Below are 23,303 nucleotides of genomic sequence, written 5' to 3' on the forward strand. Positions count from 1 at the left end.
GTCCTTTGAATAAACATAAATAAAATATAGGAATATACGAAGGATCTAAAAGCAAAAAATTTGGTATCAAATTCTGGGGTGGGATGCCTAGGAGAGCCGCCCACCCCCAAAACCCGGCAAACGGATTTATAGACCAATCACTACAATATGGAACTCAAATTAAAGATATTTGAGAGCAGAAAACGAATATGATATTCAATTGTGGAACAAAGTGTTTCGTGGGTCAACCCATCTCCATAAAACCCCTCAAATCGGACATATTTACCGACCCTGGTAATATGGATCTTAAATGAAATGTCTTTGGGAATAGAGCACGAAATTGACTTTCACTTTTGGGACCAAGTCTCTGTGGGTCCACCACTCCCCAAGAGGGAATTTTACTTACCATTGCAATGTGGGGTTTAAATAGGAGGTACTTTAGTGTAGAAAAATCCATAGGAAAATTGGAATACATTTTCAACTACAATAACGCAGAAATGTTCAAATTTAGAGTACTTCTCTCCAACATAGCATAATCGGGCGCAGCAGAGCGGCCCGGGCTATAAAATTCAATTTGTGTTTGTTTGTCGGTTTGTTTGTGTGTTCCTTATAGACTTAGAAATGGCTGAACCGCTTTTCTTGAAAATTTCACAGATAGTGCATAATGATCCCGTGGTGTAAATAGAGTACTACATTTTTTGATATCTGAAGGGGGAGCGGACCCTCCCCTTTACTCAAATTTTCCGAAAAGCCAGATCTCGGAGACGGGTGGTGAGATTTAAGCGAAATTTGGTGTGCTCTTTCATAGTAACCTACAAACAAAAATTTGGTATCCAAATTTCGGATGGGATACCTTGGGGGGGGGCCGCCCCACCTCAAAACCTAGCAAATGTATATATACACCAATCACGACAATATGGAACTCAAATGAAAGGTATTTAAGATCAGGTAATGTATCTGATTTTTAATTGTCGGACCAAGCGTTAGGGGGACAACCCCAAGCCCCAAAACACCCCTAAATCGGACATTTTTACCGACCATGGCAATATGGGTCTCAAATGAAAGGTGTTTGCGAGTAGAATACGAATGTGATATCAAAATGTGAAACCAAGTTTCTGCTGGTCCACCTCACTCCCCAAAACACCCCTAAATCGGGCATATTTACCGACCATGTCAATATGGGTCTCAAATGAAAGATATTTGGGAGTAGAATACGAATGTGATATCCAAATGTGGGATCAAGTTTTGGGGGACCGCCTCTTCCCAAAAACACACCCCAAAGGGGACACATTTGCGACCATAGCAATATGGGGCTCAAATGAAAGGTCATTGGGAGTAAAGCACGAATTTGATATCAATATTCGGGAAAAGTATCTATGGGGCCACCCCACCCCCATAACACCACCCAAATAAGAAGTATTTGCTGACCATTGCAGTATGAGGCTAAAATAAAAGGTATTTTAGATTAGAACGCGACTATGATATACATTTTCAAAGCCAAGTCACCAAAACACTCCCCAAAAAGGTCATGTTTGCCGACTATGTAAAAATGGAGCTCAAATGAAAGGTATTTGGGAGTAGACCATGAATCTGATATCAACATTCGGGATTAACTGTCTAGCTGACATCCCACCACCATAACAACCCCCAACTAGGACAGTGGACACTCACGACAGTGGAGCTCGATATTCATAGTTTTTAGGGCCCATACCCCAAACCGGACATATTTGCTGACTTTTGCAATAAGGGGTTTTAAGTGAATGGTATTTGAGATTAGAAAACAAATTTGATATCCAATTTTGAGGCCAATGGCACTAGGGGGTTCAAATAAATGGTATATGAGAATAGAGCACGTTGCTAATATATTTTCTTACATATAAGGTAAAAGAAGGCGCAGCGGGGCGGGCCCGGGTCAGCTAATAGCTGTATACAGGCCTACTTCCTGAACAAATTTCTTCGGTTCATTAAAGAACCACATTTCGCAAGGCATTACATAGGCATAAATGAAATAAAAAATAAATTCCCACAGCGTATTTTAATCCCAGCTCATATTCACCTGACAGTTACCTGTACGTCCATTCAATCCCCCCCTTATAAGTATTTTTGGCAAGTTGCTCAAGTTTTTGCCCAGTGACCTTGGTCACGGAAACTCATCTCATGTTGCGACAAATTGACATGGATTTTAACAACTCAATTGAGTACATGGCTTGATTTGATAACAAGTCTAAATTACCAAATGCTAGCGCAGCCAAATCTTTCCGTCTTTCTATCTTTTAATGCCGCCAAATGGAGTATTACGCGCTTACATGATTTGATTACAATTCCATTTATCTGCAATGCATAGCTGATTATGTAGGTGAAGTTGTTTGGAAATTGGATCAAATCGTATGTGTTAGGAATTATTTGAGAGACGAAATAATGGTGTCTTTTTTTCGCTTCAACCATTGGCAATATATAAAATGGCAAAGCTATTGGTTGGTTGGATATCAGTTTACAACTAAACTTTGAAGAAATACGAAAAGCACTGGAAGTGTGGATCAGCCAAGGAAAATAATACTAAGGATAGGGAGGAAAATAGAGAAACTATTACAATGAAGGTAATGTTAAATGGTTACAGGAGAATGAAAAGGAAATAAGGAGAGATGTATTAGCAATTGGAAAAATTTTAATTTTGTTTATCGCAGGAAATTGCCCTGAGAAACAGAATAAAAAGAAATTTGATTTGGTTGCCCAAGAAGTAATTGCGGATTTTTTAAAAGAAAGTAAATGCATTTTTAATAAAACTTAGAATGAACTTTAATCAAATATACTTTTTTTACACTTTTTTTCTAAAGCAAGCTAAAACTAACAGCTGATAACTGACAGAAGAAAGAATGCAATTACAGAGTCACAAACCGTTGAAAAAATTTGTCAACGCCGACTATATGAAAAATCCGCAATTACTTTTTGGGCAACCCATTATTAGCAATTGGAAAAATTTGAATTTGGTTTATCGTAGGAAATTTCCCCGAGAAAAAGAACAAAAAGATATTTCATTTAAAATTCATTTTTGTTCAAATGCAAGTTTTAAGAAAATTGTGTACCAACTAGATTTTCATAGAGCGCCACGATATCCAAGTTGATTACCTGTTTGAATTATAAGCGAAAGGACCCGAAATTCGCTTCCCAACAGAGGCCTTGTTCGGTCGCTTATATGGTATCACAATGGATAAAAATGTCTATGTGGCCTTTCGAACTACTTCATATTTTTAAATGAAATTTTTCTCCTTTTTCCCCTTTCCACCTCCCAGCTATTCACTCTGGTATTCACCCTTGCCTTGGCTTCAGCCCATGCCGGCTTCTTGCCCTATCACAATGATGACCACCTCATCGATCATGGCATCTCACATCATGGCAGCGAATTTCTCCTCGACGACATACGCCATGGCCTACATCCTGGATATTCAGCCCAAATCTTGTTAGATGGCCATCATGGTTTAGATCAGCAGGCCGCAGTATATCATCATGCAGATCATCATGCTGATATTGATATTGGACATCATGATGCTGGTCATCATGGTGTTTATGCGGTCGATGTTCAAAATGCTCCCGCCGAACAGATAATTCAACATCAACCTATTCACCAGGTGGAACCTGTTCATCACATCACCAATGTGGTACATCATGAACCTCACCATTTTTTGCATTACATAAGTCCTGTGGTCGATCATCATGTTGTTCATAAAAATCAACATGCCAATGAACATCGGCATGCTGCCGATTTGCATCATGATGAATTGCATCATGGTGATTTAATACATAGTGGAGGTTTATCACATCATGCTGATGTACATCATGCTGATGTACATCATACTGATGTTTTGCATCACGCTGATGTCCATCATGATAATGTATTGCATCATGGTGATGTGCATGTCCATCATGCTGATGTTCTACATCATGGTGATGTTTTACATCATGCCGATGTACATCATCATGGCGATGCTCTTCATCACTCCGATTTGCTACACCATGGTAGCCATCATGCTGCCGTAGTCATTCGTGCTAATGTCCATGAGCATGCTGCTGTTGTTCATCATCCCCTGCCAATACTACATCACCATCGATTAAATAATGCCATCATTATTCACAAATTGCAGCCATTGAAGTTCCATGGACATGGAAAAATTGCCAAAATTAAGATTATCAAACATCATGATTAAGTGAACAAAAAAAAATCTCTTTTAATTATTTATTATTGTTAAATAATTTAGAAATAAGAACTAAAAATAAAACGAAGAAATTAAAATTCAACAAATAACAAGTAAAAGAGTGTTAAGTACGGCCGGGCGGAATTCTATATACCCTCCACCATGGATCGCATTTGTCAAAGTCATTGGCCGACATAGCTTTTAGGCAAATAAGCAACAATGGATAAGAATTCGGATATGCTATTTGAGCTATACTATGTTATGAACCGATTGGGGCCATACCTGGCTTGGCTGTTGGAGACCAAAGTGGAATTCATTGTGGAAAAGTTCAGCCAAATAGGATAAGAATTGCGTTCTATAGTGGCTGACGAAATAAAATTGGGAGATCTGTTTATATGGGAGCTATATCAGGTTATGAAGCGATTCAGGTCATATTTAAGGAGTATGTCAAAGGTCATACCAAACTCCAGACTAATTGGATAAGAATTGCGCCCTCTGGCGGCTCAAGAAATCAAGATCCGAGATCGTTTTTTATGGGAGCTGTATCAGGTTGAGAACCGATTTAGGTTATACATGACGCAGTTGTTGATGTTCAAACAAAGATACATCATGCAAAATGCCAGCCAAATCAAATAAGAATTGCGCCCTCTAGAGGCTAACGAAGTCAAGAACCAAGATCGGATTATGTGGAAACTATATCAGGATATAAACCGATTTGTAAGAAGTCAAAACAAACCACGCCATGCTAAATTTAAGCCAAATCGGATAATAATTTCGCCCTCTAGCGGATCGGATGGAGATTCGTTTATATGGAAGCTATAACAGATTATGATTCGATTCGATACCACATATGTTAAAGGTCATACAAGAAGTGGTTGAACAAAATTTCAGCCAAATCGGATAAGAATTGCACCTTGGGGTGCCAATTTGGATTGGCTCGAGATATAAATTAGTGAGATCGGTATATATGGGAGCTATACCAGGATATGAACAACCATTTCATGTTAAATTTCAGCCAAATCGGTTGATAATTGCGCCCTCTAGCGGCTCAAGAAATATAATCAGGAGATCGGTTTATATGGGAGCGTTATCAGGTAATGAACCGATTCGGGTCATACTTGGCACAGTTGTTGACGTTCAAACCAAAACACTTCGTGCAAAACTTCAGCCAAATGGGATAATAATTGCGCCCTCTAGCGGCTCAAGAAATCAAGATCAAATCAGATTATGAATCGATTTGAACCATACTTAGCGCAGAAACACTTCGTACAAAATTTCAGCCAAATTGAATGATAATTGCGCCCCCTAGCGGATCAGGAATTCAAAATTCGAGATCGGAATATATGGGAGCTATATCAGGTTATGAACCTATTTAAACGAAACTTGGCACAGCTTTTTGAAGTTAAAACAAACAACATCAGGCAAAGTTTCAGCCAAACCGGTTGAAAAGAGCGCCCTCTAGCGGCTTCACAAATATAATCAGGAGATCGATTTAAATGAAAGTTTTAACAGGTAATGAACCGATTTGGGCCAAACTTGGCACAGTTGTTGACGGTCAAACCAAACCACTGCGTGCACAATTTCAGCCAAATTTGATAATAATTGCGCCCTCTAGAGGCTCACAAAATCGAGATCCGGATGAGATTGTATGGAAGCAATATAAGGTTATGAACAGATTTGAACCATACATGGCGCAGTTATTAGAAGTTAGAGCAGAACACTTCATGCAAAATTTCAGCCAAATGGGATATTAAATGCGCCCTCCAGCGGCTCAAATGCGCCCTCTAGCGGCTCAAAATTTCACCCAAATGGGATATTAAATGTGCCCTCCAGCGGCTCAAGAAGTCAAGATCCGAAATCGTTTAATATGGAAGCTAAATCTGTTTATTAACCAATTTCAACCATACTTGGCGCAGTTATTAAAAGTTGGAACAAAACACCTCGTGTAAAATGTCAGACAAATGGGATAATAATTGTGCCCTCTACCGGCACAAAGAGTTCGGTTTAAATGGGAGCCTTATCAGGTAATTAACCGATTTGGGCCATACATGTCAACTTCAGCCAAATTTGATAATAAATACGCCCTCTAGAGGCCCACGAAGTCAAGATCTGGATCAGATTGTATGGAAGCTATATAGGGTTATGAACCGATTTCAACCATACTTGGCACAGTTGTTGTCGGTCAAACCAAAACACTTTGTGCGAAATTTTAGCCAAATGGGATAATAATTGCGCCCTCTAGCGGTTCCAGCAGTCCCAATCCGAAATCGTATTATATGGGAGCTAAGTCAGGTTCTGAACCGATTTGCACAATACTAGGTCCAAATCGGTTCAAAACACTTCGTGCAAACTCTCAACAAAATCGAATGATTACTACGCCCTCTAGCGGCTGAAGAGGTCAAAATCCGAGATTGGTTTATATGGGAGCTATACAAGGTTTTGAACCAAATTGAACCATACTTAGCACAGTTGTTGGAAGTCAAAATAAAACAATTGGTGCAAAATTTAAGACAAATCGGTTAAGAATTGCGCCCTCTAGAGGCTCAAGAAGTCCAGATCCAGGATCTGTTTATATGGCAGCTATATCAAAGCATGCACCGATATGCCCCATTTAAAATCCCAACCGACTCACACCAATAGGAAGTATTTGGGCAAAATTTCAAGCGCCTAGCTTTATTCCTTCGAAAGTTAGCGTGCTTTCGACAGACGGACGTACAGGACTAAATCGACTTAGAATATCAAGACAATCAAGAAAGTTAGTCTTCAGATCAATATTTGGATGTGTCGCAAACGGAAAGACGAATTTAGTGTACCCCCCATCCTATGGTGGATTAGCAGGGTGAAATCATGGGAACCCACCAGCATGGATTCTGCAAAATTGTACATATATTGGGTTGCCCAAAAAGTAATTGCGGATTTTTCATATAGTCGGCGTTGACAAATTTTTTCACAGCTCATGACTCTGTAATTGCATTCTTTCAAGAAGAAATCAAAGCCGGTAATGATTGTCTATTCAAGAGCCTCAACAACTCGAGGATCCGTTTATATCCAGCTATATTTTTGTAAAAAACCCAAATCTGGTTGGTCTAATGAAAGACTGCAGAAAACTCTTCAACAGAGCAAAAGCTACAAGAGCACCACACGATTGGCACATCTATAAGGCAGAGCTAAGAAAATGTAAGGGCGAGCTAAGAAAGGCTTAGAACAAATCCTGGGTGGAATTCTGTAGCTCTGGGCAGAATACATCTGAGGCCTCTAGGCTAGGTAGAAGTAATACAAGTTCAGCAGGAGATACAAGAGATATACCTGCAAGACGGCTATTGGCAAAAGTTGCGGGTTTAGACCGCGTGTCATGCATTGGCTATATATTGCAGTTGTCAGACTTATAATATGGTGTTGTGGTCTGGTGGACAACACTTCAAAAGTCCAACCACTGTTCAATATCCAAACGGATCCAAAGGATGGCTTGTTTGTGCATCACAGCCGTACTGAGGACGACACCATCTGTTGCATTGAATTTAATGCTACATCTGAATGCCTCTGGACATTGTGGCTAGACAAATTGCTGCCGTAAGGCTAAAGGAGCTTTCTCTTTGGTCATGTGCTGGGTATGGAGACTGTGTAATTCTTGATACAATGCCCGATGTTCCAGGCAGTGTGGATTACCAGTACCGTGTACATCGACAATTCTGCTTATTTACATACCCATTGAGCCAAAAATAAGCTTCGTCGCTCAATGAAAGAAGGGCGCACTGAACTTTGTTAACAGAGCACGTATTTTGATGCTATAGAATCAATGTTTTGCAAGCTTTGTTCATTTGTAAGACTATTCATGGTTACATTATAGACCAAACTAAAGATGTTTCATAGTGAAACAAAACACGAACGAGTATTGCCAAAAAGATAAGTCCAAATGGTGTTTTATGCTGGCACCTGCCACGATGACTTAATCCTGCAGGTCTCTTAAACCCGGATGAAAACGATGCGTCTACCAACGCCCCCATACATAGCCGAAACTAGCATGAATACCAATTCCAGTTCTCGTTGTCTGAACGTGTCCTCCCCCTTGGTTAGGAGCAGAGCACTATCCAAAACTCTACTTCCGTTCTATGGGTCACGGCACCCGGTTGAGTACATGCAACTCAACACCGAGCATCGAAAAGGCCTTCCTGCGATTTTAGGAGTTAAACCACAGCCACCACGTTGCTTCCAACTGGGGCCTCACCAATAGTCAGGCTGGAACCGAAGTCCCAGGGACTTCAGACTCCCAGATTAAAGACTCTGGTTCAACCACGTAATCCAACTACTACCAGTTCAACTCCAGACAGTTCCGGACTGATCACCTTATGGGATGATGCAAACACCATCCCGCAGCAACACGTCATTCAGAAACAGACAGAAAATAGGTGGCAGAACCCGAAATGACTCAGCACAAGTCTGAGTCACTATCCCTTAGCACCACATCATTCAGAAACAGTCAGAAAATATAGGTGGCATAACTCGAAATGACTCAGCACAAGTCTGAGCCAAAACAGGAATGCCACCGAAACATTCACACACACGGTATACAGTATATAAGTCACGAGGAATAACATCGACACCGTGTTAACATTTTCAAAACATCAGAAATCCACACACACCGACTCAACCAGCTCCAAGACTTCATGGTCCAACCATCTTCAGCTCACCGCCTCAGCTCGATGCATCATACTAACTGCTCATCTATACTTCGTCATATCGCTTCACCTGTCCATCACCACATTCATCACCTCACGACCAGCTCTGAAACTTCATGGTCCAGCCATCTTCAGCTCACCGACTTAGCTCGATACATCATACTCATTGCTCATCCATACATCGTAATATCGCTTTACCTGTCCATCACCACATTCATGCCCTAATGACCAGCTCCAAGACTTCATGGTCCAGCCATCTTCAGCTCACCGACTTAGCTCGATACATCATACTCATTGCTCATCCATACATCGTCATATTGCTTCACCAGTCCATCACCACATTCATGCCTTCATGACCAGCTCCAAGACTTCATGGTTCAGCCATCTTCAGCTCACCGACTCAGCTCGATGCAGAATACTAACTGCTCATCTATACATCGTCATATTGCTTCACCAGTCCATCACCACATTCATGCCTTCATGACCAGCTCTGAAACTTCATGGTCCAGCCATCTTCAGCTTACCGACTCAGCTCGATACATCATACTAATTGCTCATCCATACATCGTCATATCGCTTCACCAGTCCATCACCACATTCATGCCCTCATGACCAGCTCTGAAACTTGATGGTCCAACCATCCTCAGCTCACCGACTCAGCTCGATGCAGCCCACTAACAGCTCATCCTTCCATCGTCCCATCGCTTCACCTGTCCATCACCACATTCATGCCCTCATGACCAGCTCTGAAACTTCATGGTCCAACCATCTTCAACTCACCGACTCAGCTCGATGCAGCCCACTAACAGCTCATCCATACATCGCCATATCGCTTCACCTGTCCATCACCACATTCATGACCTCATGACCTGCTCTGAAACTTCATGGTCCAACTATCTTCAGCTCACCGACTCAGCCCACTAACAGCTCATCCTTCCATCGTCCCATCGCTTCACCCGTTCTCCCTGCCTTCCTCCTTACCATTTCCATCCTACTCCACATCACTACGTTTATCAGCTTTTTATCCCAACGTTGTGTCGTGCCCAGGAAATCAATTGCTAAGGAAATTCCAAAACAACACCAGGGATCGTGGTAACTTTAATATTCCACTTCTGACCGTGGTGAAGAGCTATTATATACTTTTCACCTAAATGGTCCCCCGTGGGGGTGCCAAAGAGATAAATCACCCTTTATATAGTTGTCATATAGACCGATCTACCGATTAAGGGTCTTAAGCCCACAATGGGCTCATTTATTATCCAATTTCGCTGAAGTTAGGATCACGGAGATTTACGAGGGTTGCCTTTTATATTTCGGGATTGGACAATGCTTGTATTGCAATCTGCCAACTGACAGCTCTATCGTAAGGCTTGACATTTTTGAGGTTATATGTATTCAGAACGTTTTGACATACGAGCGCTATTTGTGTTGTTTACAGTAACTTAAAAGTTTCATCTCGCAAAAAAAAATGGATTTAAATCGTGAACATTTTCGTGCGATTATTTTTTTACCATTTTCCAGGTGAATTAACTCAAACAGATGTTACTTTGGACTAAGTAGGCAGTCTAGAAACAAGGCCACCTCTCGACAGACGAACATTACACTATACAAGAACCTGATACTACACGTGAGTGCTTGGAGTATTTGAGAGACAGTGCTGGGAGTGTTTGAGAGAAAGATTCTTTGTAAAATATATGGACCAGTTTGCGACGTATGAACCACGAGCTGTATGAGGACGATAGCATAGTTACACGCTTCAAAATACAACGGCAGCGTGGACTGGGTCATGTTGTCAGAATGGATGAAGAAGCTCCAGCAAAAAAGTCTTTTGACACGCAAACCGGGAAGACCAAAAGCCCGATGGAAAGATCAAGTGGTGGGAGACACGTCGAAACTTGCTTGGAGTATTTGAGAGACAGTGCTTGGAGTATTTGAGAGAAAGATTCTTCGTAAAAAATATGGACCAGTTTGCGTTAATGGAGAATATAGGCGACGTATGAACCACGAGCTGAATGACGATGATAGCATAGTTACACGCATCAAAATACAACGGCTGCGTGGGCTGGGTCATGTTGTCAGAATGGATGAAGAAGCTCCAGCAAAGAAGTCTTTTGACACGCAAACCGGGAAGACCAAAAGCCCGATGGTAAGATCAAGTGGTGGGAGACACCTCGAAACTTGGTGTCAGAGATTTTAGAATGAGCGCAGAAGATCGAGGCGCTTGAAACGCTATTCTAAGTTCGGCTAGTGGATCAACTATTCTGTCATGGCCAATTAAAGTAAAGCAAGGTGGATTAACTCAACGGCAGTGCATGGTTGAACTTAATTAAATTTCTGGCGATGAAGCTCCATCAAGGACCAGTGTTGATCTATCGCATGGTGAATTCAACCGAGGTCGTAGTTCACACCAAGACGATTTTCATGAAGGTCGTCCAAACTCAGATCGTCATATGACCTATGGTGACATTGAGACAACCTTAGGCATTAGTGGGACCAGCATACATTCAACATTGAATGAACATTGGATCGTCAAAAAAATTCGTTCGCATTGGAACCCACACTCAAAAAAAAGGCTCGTTTCGATTGGTCAAAAAAAAAAATGCTCCAAAAATATGATCGCGGTGCTTCGAAACACGTCTATGACATCGTGATAGGTAATGAATCTTGGATTTACGCGTATGAGCCAGAAAGTATACAACAGTCGATTGTATGGATGTTTCAAGGTAAGCAAAGTACAACGAAAGTGACTTCCAAACAAATCATCGCCTTATTACGGTAAAACTGGACATGTCGCAATCGTGCCAACCCAGAACAGTCGATTCTGAGTGGTTCACAACCAATTGTTTGCCAATAGTCTTTCAAGAAATCAGGAAAATCAAACGCCGAAGATGTATCATTCTTCACCATGACAATCTCTCTCATCTCTCATACATCGGCTTAAACAACGGCATTTTTGAGCACTTTAAACATCGATTTGATGAGTCATCCGCCGTTTACTCCCGACTTGGCAACGAATGACTTATTTTTTATTTCTGTAGGTAAAAAATGAAAATGAGAGGTCAACGTTTTTCGATACCTGAAGAAGCGGTTGATGCGTTCAGAATGCATGTTTTGAAGATACCTCAATCGGAGTGGCAAAAGTGCTTCGACAATTGGTTCAAACTCATGCTAAAGTGTATAGATCTTCATGGGGAATATCATGAAAAAGAATAAAGCGATTTTCGATGGTCAATATTTGTTTATGTGTTCTCTGATCCCGATATATAAAACGCAACTCTCGTACAAACAGCTCTCCCGATTTTACTTCTTCAGCCACTATTGGGCACAATTCTTATCCGATTAGGCTGAAATGTTGCACAATGAATTCCAATTTGGTCTACAACAGCCAAACCAAGTATGATTCCAATATCGGCCAAAGAACTCGACCAATGCTATCCATGGTGGAGGGCATATATTGGGTTGCCCAAAAAGTAATTGCGGATTTTTTAAAAGAAAGTAATTTCATTTTTAATAGATTTTTATACACTTTTTTTCTAAAGCAAGCTAAAAGTAACAGCTGATAACTGACAGAAGAAAGAATGCAATTACAGAGTCACAAGCCGTTGAAAAAATTTGTCAACGCCGACTATATGAAAAATCCGCAATTACTTTTTGGGCAACCTAAGATTCGGCCCGGTAGAACTTAACACATTTTTACTCGTTATTTGTTCTTCTTATTCTATTTCTTAGAATTTCAACAAGTTTGTGATTCTATGCCCATGACAACAATGTTAGCTCTAATATTGACCTTTCACGTAATTATTTAACAATAATTGTTTACATTGCTGCACTTCCTAACGGTTTTCAAAAACTGTGACTTATTTGGATATTCCGTTGAATTTCGGATTACCAAAGCGGCTTTCAGAATATTAATTAATATGTGGAAGCGAGTGAAGCGAAATGTGTGACCATTTTGGGGTAAAAAATGAATTGAGGGCCGCTTTAGCTTACAAGCAAAAAAAAAAAAACAAAAAGCCAAGTAACTACCACAAGAATGACCTTGAGGACTGACATAACCAACGTTAACTGCTGTAACACCTCCAACACCTCAACCACCTACCAATTAAACATTTCCCACAGACAATGCTTGCAAACAAATTTACAATTCCACACTATTTCTATGAATTAATCCCAATATCACAGTAAACTCTTCATTGCACATTTTTTTTCAATTCCATTGCAAATCATGTTTTAAACGTCGTTTGTAGTCGATGTTTGTTTAGCTACCACCTCCCAAATGGAATCTCATGTTGGGCAATTGAATTTGGCCAAAGACCTCAAAGACTTTTCTTGGTGGGGCTATTTAAATGCGTGGGGGTTTCTGAGTGGACATCAGTCAACTAATCGGCGTCAAAGAAGCAAATTCGACTTTTTGTTAATTTGGGATTAAACCTATTAAGTGTGAAATCGTCAACATGAAGGTATGAGGAAAAGGATGAAGAATCAAAGTGAAGAAAAAAATATTCTTAATATTGAAGTGAATTTAAAAAAAAAAAGAACAAAGCAAAATTTTGGGTTGCCCAAAAAGTAATTGCGGATTTTTCAAATTTTTTTACAGCTTGTGACTCTGTGATTGCATTCTTTCTTCTGTCAGTTATCAGCTGTTACTTTTAGCTTGCTTTAGAAAAAAAGTGTAAAAAAAGTATATTTGATTAAAGTTCATTCTAAGTTTTATTAAAAATGCATTTACTTTCTTTTAAAAAATCCGCAATTACTTTTTGGGCAACCAATAGTAACGAAAGAGTTCAAATACAAAATGTTGCATACCTACTACCAAATTTCGTTGAAATCGGTCAAAAGTGCGTCGTTTTATGAACTCGAGATTTTCATTTGAGAGATCGACATAGTCAATGCTGACAAGGGGTTTAAGCAACTCACTTAACCAATATCAGGAAAAAAAAACCTCGCTCGGTTTATAAGTCATCTTCTATACAAGTTTCGACCTAGCTGGAGTCAATTCCAGACCCAAAAGTATCTACCAGACCCCAAAGGATAGACCGGCCAACTATCTCGCAGCTTAAGTGGCTCTACGAAGTCGTCTTACTAACACATCGATCACACCAATATTTGCAAGTTTATTGGCTACGAAAATCTTCCATAAGCGGCTTTGACTCCCTTTCTGACTCAATTGCTACAATCTAAGAGGATTTCCGGACGCGAATGTCGAGTTTAACGCAGATACCTGCCATCACGGCCCAAACCTGCGAGGCCCAAGGGTGAATACAATGCGTCTACCAACGTCCCCCCCCCCCCCCCCCCCATATGGGGTAACCCACACATGAGTACCAATTTGATCCCACGTATTTGGACGTGTTCACCCCCTTGGTTAGGAGCGGAGCACTACCTAAAACTCCTTCCGATCTATGGGTCACGGCTCCCGGTTGAAAACGCAATTCCACGCCGAGCTTATGCTCTACCCGCGATTTGGGTACAAACCACAGCCACCACGTTGCTCCCCACTGGGGCCTCAGGATTTCCGGACAGTGAAATATTTGTTGCTGGCGATTTTTAATGTCCACAAATCCTCTTGGCTTTCCCATTCGGGACATACAACTCCGGAGGGTCAATACGCCGAGTCAATTGCCGCGCAGAATGGCCTGATGCAACATGTGTCGAAGGGCACACAACACTCTTGACCTACTCTTAACTTCGCACCCTGAGAAGTATGAAGTTAATGTTCTTGCGCCTCTTGGTAATTCCTATCACTGCACCACTTCAGCGTCCTTTTCGTATTCTGTTCTTCGCGCCGCCTCCTTCCCAGCCCCGAAGTGGTCAAGTATGAAGTTAATGTCCTTGCGCCTCTTGGTAATTCCGATCACTGCACCACTTCATCGTCCTTTTCGTATTCTGCTCTTCGCGCCGCCTCCTTCCCAGCCCCGAAGCGGTCAATTTTTTGTATACGAAAGAGCACGAATTTTTGCAGCATTTTTCTTGGAAACTTTGTTTTCTAAACCGTGACGTAAATGCTGCTGCCGAAATGGTACAGGAAGTAATATTTATAGCAATGAGATCGTTCATTCCGACAAAGAATTTATCTAAGGATGGAATTGGGTTAACCGGGCATGCAGAGATGCGGTCAGATCAAAAGAGGATGTATTTAGGACTTGGCGTCTGAACAAAAATGCCAATGTTGCGAAAACAGGCAAGAATTTCGAGGGCCAGAGTACTTACATTCGTAAAAAGAGTAAAGGGCAAGCCATCGGCAATGCCAACTCTTGTTAAGGATGATCAGGTATTCACTGAAATCTAATGGCTGAAATGTTTGCAGGAAATTCTTCCTTGCCACTGAATCAATCAATCAAACGCTCCCCGTGCTTGAAAGTATATCTAGTTCGATGCCTCAGATGTTCTCTCGAACACGTGTAGTTAAAAGGGTCCTTGCGGATCTCCACGTTAATAAATTTCTGGGCCCGGACGGTATATCAACACTTGTCCTTTGTAATTATTCTTCCACGCTTGCTCGTCCACTACGCAACCTTTTCAACCTTGCTAACCGTGTGGGAGTTTTCCCGGCGCGTTGCAAGGTTGCGAACGTTCAGCCCATCCCCAAAAAAAAGGTGGGACGAACAATCCTGCGAATTAACGGCCAATTGCGATATGATCCGCTCTCTTCAAGGTTATGGAGAGTATGGTTAACCAAGGTTGCGAACATTCAGCCAATCACCAAAAAAGATGGGGCGAACAGTCCTGCGAATTAACGGCCAACTGCGATATTCTTTCGAACACGTGAAGTTGAATGGGTCCTTGCGGATTTCGATGTTAGTAAACCGTCGGTGTCCGAACGGTATATCAACACTTGTCCTTTGTAAGTGTTCTTCGACGTTTGCTCGTCCACTACGCAACCTTTTCAACCTTGCGTACCGTGCGGGAGTTTTGCCGGCGCGTTGCAAGGTTGGGAACGTTCAGCCAATCACCAAAAAAGATGGGGCGAACAATCCTGCGAATTAACGGCCAACTGCGATATTCTTTCGTACACGTGGAGTTGAAAAGGTCCTTGCGGATCTCGACGTTAGTAAACCATCGGGGCCCGAACGGTATATCAACACTTATCCTTTGTAAGTGTTCTTCGACGCTTGCTCGTCCACTACGCAACCTTTTCAACCGTGCGGGAGTTTTCCCGACGCGTTGCAAGGTTGCGAAAGTTCAGCCCATCCCCAAAAAAAATGGTGGGGCGAACAATCCTGCGAATTACCGGTCAATTGCGATATGCTCCGCTCTCTCCAAGGTTATGCAGAGTATGGCTAACCATCATCTTGTCAGAAACTTAGAGTGCAATGGGTTCCGCAGAAATCGCTTCACGGCGACCTCATGGCACTGCTGTCGGAACGTTGGAGTCACTCAATCCACCAGTTTGTTGATAGTAAGGTCGTGGCTCTGGATATCACCAAGGCATTTGATAGGGTCTGGCACGGTGAACTTTTATCAAAGCTTGTCGCTTTTGGAGTCGGTAATAACTTCGTTCGATTTATATCGAGCTCTCTCAGAGATCGCACTATACGAGTTGTTGTAGATGTAGGTTTTCATCCGATGAGTATACATTGACCGCAGGTGTGCCACAAGGCTCTGTCCTTTCGCCTTCCCCTTTTTCGTTATTTTCATTGATGATCCATTGGGTCAGACTTCGTATCCAGTCTACTTATTTGCCGATGACAGAAGTCTGTGTCATTCATATTCATTCGTCCATAAGGCCAGTCCTTAAGAAATTCTGGACAGGAGTCGTATTATGGATGATACGCTCTCCCAGGATTTGTGGGGTAGTGGGGTAGAATGAACAGAGTAGACTTTAACGGACAGAAGACGCAGTGCTGTTTCTTGTCTCACAAGCGATTCACTGACCCACCACAATCTTTGATATCTATCGACGGTCAGATGCTCTCGATGTTCTGGGCATGAAGATACAATGTGATGGCCGGGTTCAACGGAGAGCGATGGTGTTGATGGGGGACAGTAGGGTATCCAACTCGATTGCTTCTCTTGAACATCGTCGGAATGTGGGTAGCGTTGTATTGCTCTATCGTGTGTTCCGGGGATATTCCTCTTCTTATCCCTGACGTTAGGATGTTCACAAGGAATACAAGACTTGCCTGGAACTCACACCCGTTTGTAACCGATTGTCAACGCAATGCACTGCATATATAGGGGACATCCCCTGCGTGTTGGTTACGTAAAAAAAAAAAAAAAAAAAAAAAAAAAAAAAAAACTATTGTCTACCCCTACAAAAGATGATGGTGGACGGCTTTCAACACAAGTTTTCTTGCAAGGGAAACTGCGTATTTTAAAAAGGAAATCTAACTGGCCTACCTGGAGAAACTACTACCCCACCTTTTCTCAGATGTTGTAGTAGTCGTCCAGGAAAGCATTGTGCAAAGTTTTGCCAAGATTGGTCAATAAATGCGCTTGGCATAGTACCTCACAAATGTCGCCAACATTAGGAGGGAGATAACCACCACCTAAAATTTTTCTAATGTTCTCGCCAGGATTTGAACCCACGCTTCAATATCCACATTCGTGGCGAAATGTCCCCATCTTAAAACTCTGCCAAAACAGGACTTATATACCAACCATTGCAATAAAGGGGTCAAATAAAAGGGAAAAAGAGCGTTAAATAACCGGGTTGCGAAGCGGACCCGGTTTAGCAAGTATCCCATATAACTGTACATAGACTTTGAAAAACTCGCTAGATTATTAAAAGTAAAATTTTTCCATTGCAGGACACAAAAAGAAAAGCGCAAACAGACAAAAGTAGAATTTTTGTAATAAAAACTTTCTTCAATTCTCCTCCCCAGGTATTCTCTTGCATTTTGGCTCTTGCTCTGGCATCCGCCCAAGCCGGTCATCTATCTCATCACGGAGACAGCTATGATCTAGGACATCACAGCAGTGATTTTCATCACACCGACATTCATCACAGCGAAGGTATACATCTGGGTCACTCTTCGCAACTACTTGTGAATGATCATCACACTGTTTCACATCAGCCTGTTTATCATCATTCCGATCATCATGGCGCCTATGATGATGTACATCATGATGTTGGTCACCATGATGCTGGTCATCATGGTGTCTATGCTGCTGATGTACAAAATGCTCCCGCGGCCAAGATTATTCATCATGAACCCATACACAAGGTAGAGCCTGTACATCATGTGACCAAAGTGGTACATCATGAGCCCCATCATTTCTTGCATTACACCAATTCGGTGGTTGATCATCATGTGGTCCATCAAAATCATCATGACAATGAACATCATCATGCTGAAGATTTACATCACTCGGAATTGCATCATGGTGATGCTGCCCATCATGGAGATTTGGTACATCATGGCGATTTGGTACATCATGATGATGCTCATCATGATGATGTCTTGCATCACTCTGCTTTGGTTCACCATGGCAATGGTTATCATTATGGTGCTACCAATAATCATGCTGCTGTTGTTCACCACGCCGATGCCCATCATCATTCGGCTCTGGTCCATCATGCTGTACCTGTGCATCATCATCGCAGTGCGGCTATTGTCCACAAGGTCTATCCAGCCCATTGGCATAGCAAAGTGAGAGTAACCGAAAAACATTATTAGGCGATTTCATTTCCCATCCCCTCCCACAAACAATTGTAACACAATGCCACAAATTGAAAAGCCTTTTGGAGGTTTTCAAACCACTCTCGTAGTTGTAATTTATTGAAAAACATCGAACTCTTGTATTCATCATCAGGTTTAATTATTCATTTTCATATCAGAGTTAGTTTTAGGTCGTCTTTTAACATCTTTTGTCCTTTGTTGTACATATACTTGAAAGTTGAATAATAATTTGATGTTTAAGAAAAATATATGGATTATCATTTATCAAAAAGGCTTAAAGGATTATTGCCAAATAAATTAGCATGTCCGCCCATAACCCTAAATGACAGGGTCCAAATCCTGGGGAGAAAATCAGAAAAATATTTTCAGCGAACAAAGAAGGAAATCTGGCAACGGACACAGGAAAATAAAAATTTCGTGCAGGCACATCCTCCAGCAGAGACAAAGAAGGAAATCTGGCAACTGACGCAGATATTACGCTGAGGATATGGAAAGAACATTTCACCCAAGCTGCTAGTGTCCGGTGATGGCGGCGAAGAGGATGCCGCAGAACCAATCCCTGATGATGGTATAGAATGTTTACCTCCTAATCAGAATGAGGTCCAAGTAGCAGTGACCCGACTAAAGAGCAACAAGGCAGCGGGAGCCGACGGGTTACCCGCTGAACTATTTAAGACCGGAGGCGACACGCTGATAAGGCGTATGCATCAGCTTATCTGCGCAATCTGGCTAGAAGAATGCATGCCCAATGATTGAAACCTCAGCATACTATGTCCCGAAAACAAGAAAGGAGACAAGACGGAATATGACAACCACAGAGGAATAAGTCTCCTCCCCATGGCACACAGGACACTCTGGAGCGTACTGTGTGAAAGATTAAAACCAAAAGTCAATGGGATTATTGGGAACTATAAATGTGTCTTTTTAACTGGTAAATCCACTCTGGACCAGATTTTCACACTGCGCCAAATCCTGGAAAAGACCGGAGAAGGCCAAATCAACCATCTCTTTGTTGACCACAAAGCCGCCTTCGATACTCCTTTACGTTCAAAGGTATTTCACGACATGTCTGAGTTTGGTATCCCTGCAAAACCATCTGCAGGATGACACTTTCAGATAGGCGTTCCTCGGTAAGAATAGGAAAGAAGCTCTTCGAATAATTCAATACCAAACGAGGTTTCAGACAAGGAGATAGCCTAGCCTAGCCTAGCGTGATGCAGATGTGAGATGTAGATGTGAATAGATATGGCACACTAATCATAAGAGAACATATGCTACTCGCCTATGCCGACGATATCGATATCATAGGTCAGTCACCGGAAGTAGTAACTGCTGTCTATGACAGAATCGAAAGAGAGTCGGTGACCCATTTTCATTGGCAGTAAATGGAGATAAGACGAAATGGATGGTTTCAACTCCCAAAAAGGCCTTGTACAAGCGGGCAGATAAAGAAAATGGAGAAAATTGGGAACCACAACTTTGAGATAGTCAATAACTTTATGTACCTCGGCACCGCCGAAACCGAAACGAATGACACCAGTTTTGAGATAAAGCGAAGAATAATACTGGCAAACAGATGCTACTTTGGACCTTAGTCCAAAGTAGCATCTGTTTGCCAGAAATAAGGTCACCTCTGGACAGACAAAGATTACACTATACAAGATACTGATATTACCCGTGCCGTTATATGGTTCCGAGGCATGGGTACATGTGAAAGCAGATGAGGCAGTACTTGGAGTATTTGAGAGAAAGATTCTTCGTTAAAAATATGGACCAGTTTGCGATAATGGAGAATATAGGCGGCGTATGAATCACGAGCTGTATGTATTGGGTTGCCCAAAAAGTAATTGCGGATTTTTCATATAGTCGGCGTTGACAAATTTTTTCACAGCTTGTGACTCTGTAATTGCATTCTTTCTTCTGTCAGTTATCAGCTGTGACTTTTAGCTTGCTTTAGAAAAAAAGTGTAAAAAAAGTATATTTGATTAAAGTTCATTCTAAGTTTTATTAAAAATGCATTTACTTTCTTTTAAAAAATCCGCAATTACTTTTTGGGCAACCCAACAGTTGCCCGCATCAAAATACAACGGCTGCGTTGGCTAGGTCATCTCGTCAGAATGGATGAAGAAGCTCCAGCAACGAAGTCTTTTGAAGGCAAACACGGTGGTACAGGCAAACCGGGAAGACCAAAAACCCGATGGAAAGATCAAGTGGTGGGAGACGCATCGAAATTTAGTGCCAGTAAGTTTTGAATGAGCGCAGAATATGGAGCCGCTTGGAACGCTATTCTAGATCGGCTGGTGGAACAAACATTCTGTCATAGCCAATTAAAGTAAAGTAAAGTATATGGTTGCCCAAAAAGTAATTGCGGATTTTTCATATAGTCGGCGTTGACAAATTTTTTCACAGCTTGTGACTCTGCAATTGCATTCTTTCTTCTGTCAGTTATCAGCTGTGACTTTTAGCTTGCTTTAGAAAAAAAGTGTAAAAAAAGTATATTTGATTAAAGTTCATTCTAAGTTTTATTAAAAATGCATTTAGTTTCTTTTAAAAAATCCGCAATTACTTTTTGGGCAGCCCATTAATATAATAACATTTGACTGGTTTCTTAGATTGTAAACCTTATCGGTAGGATTTGTTAAAAAGGCATCTCCTCTAGGTTGAAACTATGCTCTTAAGAGTATTTTCCAAATATGGATCATTGGGGGTCATATGGAATATGGATGTCGAAGGGCCCAAAATAGCTCACTATGCCAAATTTCAGCGAAATCGGATAATAAGTGCGTCTTTTATGGCCCCAAGACCTTAAATCGGGAGTTTTGTCTCTATGGCAGCTTTAACCAAATAAAGACCGATCTTGACCATGGTGAGCTTAGGTTAGGTTTAAGTGGCAGTCTGCCATCAGACTCACTTAGACGTTTTCGTCCGCTGTGAAACCACAGGAACACAAGAAGGAAGATGCCTTATAATTCCTACCGTTGAACCATCCAGATCGCCTTAAAAAGCCCAATTGCTTGCGAGTGTTCACATCCGCTTAATCAAACAGGTTCTCAAAGAAATGGGAACATAAAGTGGAACTAATTCTGACTGATAGTGCGGAATACATGGACAGAAGGTGTTTTATAGCCTCTTCTTCTTTGATGTCCTCACAGCATCTGCAAAAGTCGTTACTGGCAACCTTCAGTCTGTCATCATGTTTTCCGATTACACAGTGACCTGTCATAACGGACACAATGACTGAGACGTCTGTTCTAGCCAGTGATAGCAAAGCATTAGACCTCTTCGAGTCCAGATTAGGCCACATAGTTTTGCAATGCTTACAGCCCCCCTCTTTGTGACCATCTATCATTCGTTGTACTTCGGGCCAGGTCCTAAAAACTTAGCTTACATATCGCTATAGGCATGCCCACAGATTCCAGTTTCCCTGGAATGTGAAGCGTAGTTCCTAGTCTCGCACGTTCGTCCAGAATGCCACAAGATTAGGTTTAACCTTCCCTTAGTCTTCCAAGTATGGATTCACTATTTGAAGGAATCCTGGGTATCCATGCGTTAGCCATTGGTTGAGAAAGAATATCTTGCTGCTTCACTAAATCCAGTGCTGCGCCTGGCCAGATCTCACAATCGTTTTTTAGGGCGCAACAATACATTGAGCGTTGATCTCCGAAGGCAATAAGTCTGTATCGGCCCCGATACCAGCCCGCATTGTGACAAACTGGAGGAGCTCCTGAAAATTCCCCAAGAACATTGAAATACCCTGATGACAGTCCATTGACTATCCCACTTCAATTATTTCTAGGTTGTAATCCTGTTCTCCTCTCTTGTCGACAACTGGCATCACCCAACTGTCCCCTAGCGACATTAACAAAGGTTCTGGGACCCATCTTACTATTGTTCGCCATATGCCCTCCGGGTGACCGCAGTCTTTTGGTTAAATGCGGTGCAATTTGCGAATCTAGACGTGTAGTCTTCGGGGTTAGACTGGGCAGCGAATCCAAGATCCTAATGTAGGGAGTCGCTCTCCCTAACAGCCAGAGTCTTAGGATCACTCTCACCAAGTCTCTCAATAAAAGCGAGAGCAATGCGCCTTCTATTATTTCAACCTTTTAAAGAATGTGTGGGTTTCCCGGGGAAGGCCCATGGCCTATGCAAATTGTAGGCATGCGAAGATAGAATAGGTTCGGCCTTGTCCTTAAGACTCGAACCAGATACAAGTGACTTGAGGACCATGTTTCTACTTTTGAATTTATCGCAAATTTGCTGTGGCATGTGGGGAGAAGAGCTGTCAAATGTGACGCCAATTATTTTGGGACACTTGATGGTCGGAATCATTTCTCCATCGACCATCACAGCCAGCTCAGTATTCACCTCACTCGTATTTGTAGTGAATGTGGATGAAAATTTGGTGGCAGATATCTTCAGATTTCCTGCAGCGAAATATGAGGCAAGAACGTTGAGGTAAACGTTCAACCAATCTCGCACATGCCAACAATAGGTGGGGGGCCTAATGCCATGATCGTACAATCGTCCGCATATGATATGATCTCTATGCCGTCTGGAGGGGGTGGAATGGAGAATAGTTAGAGGTTAAACAATGTCGGAGATATGACCCCACCTTGGGGAACTCCTTGTTTCACTCTACGGTGCTACGACTTCTTATTCCCAAATTCCACAAATGAGTGGCGACCACACAGATAGCTTGGCATGGCTGGACATGGAGCGTTACAAGGAGTGTCCTTATACATGACCTGGGCTGATTGAAGGCACGGCAAATGTGTGCGGTGATGGCATGCAAAGCAGTTGTTGTGCTATGCACTCTTCAAAATCCCTGTTGATGC

General features: G+C 41.9%; 2 protein-coding genes across 2 annotated transcripts; both read left to right on the top strand.

The window, feature by feature from the left end:
- The first annotated feature begins 2,570 nt into the window (after positions 1-2,570).
- On the top strand, positions 2,571-4,181 carry LOC106093743 (histidine-rich protein PFHRP-III-like). The gene is made up of 2 exons (XM_059368546.1): positions 2,571-2,576; positions 3,270-4,181. Exons 1-2 carry the CDS (start codon positions 2,571-2,573, stop codon positions 4,179-4,181), a joined length of 918 nt encoding a protein of 305 aa, XP_059224529.1.
- A 10,824-nt stretch (positions 4,182-15,005) lies between these two features.
- LOC106093745 (histidine-rich glycoprotein-like) lies at positions 15,006-18,465 on the top strand. Its single transcript, XM_059368551.1, has 2 exons — positions 15,006-15,116; positions 17,671-18,465. The coding sequence occupies exons 1-2, from the start codon at positions 15,006-15,008 to the stop codon at positions 18,463-18,465; spliced, it is 906 nt and encodes a 301-aa protein (XP_059224534.1).
- Positions 18,466-23,303: the final 4,838 nt, after the last annotated feature.

This window comes from Stomoxys calcitrans, chromosome 1 (assembly GCF_963082655.1).
Source record: "Stomoxys calcitrans chromosome 1, idStoCalc2.1, whole genome shotgun sequence".
Taxonomy (NCBI): domain Eukaryota; kingdom Metazoa; phylum Arthropoda; class Insecta; order Diptera; family Muscidae; genus Stomoxys; species Stomoxys calcitrans.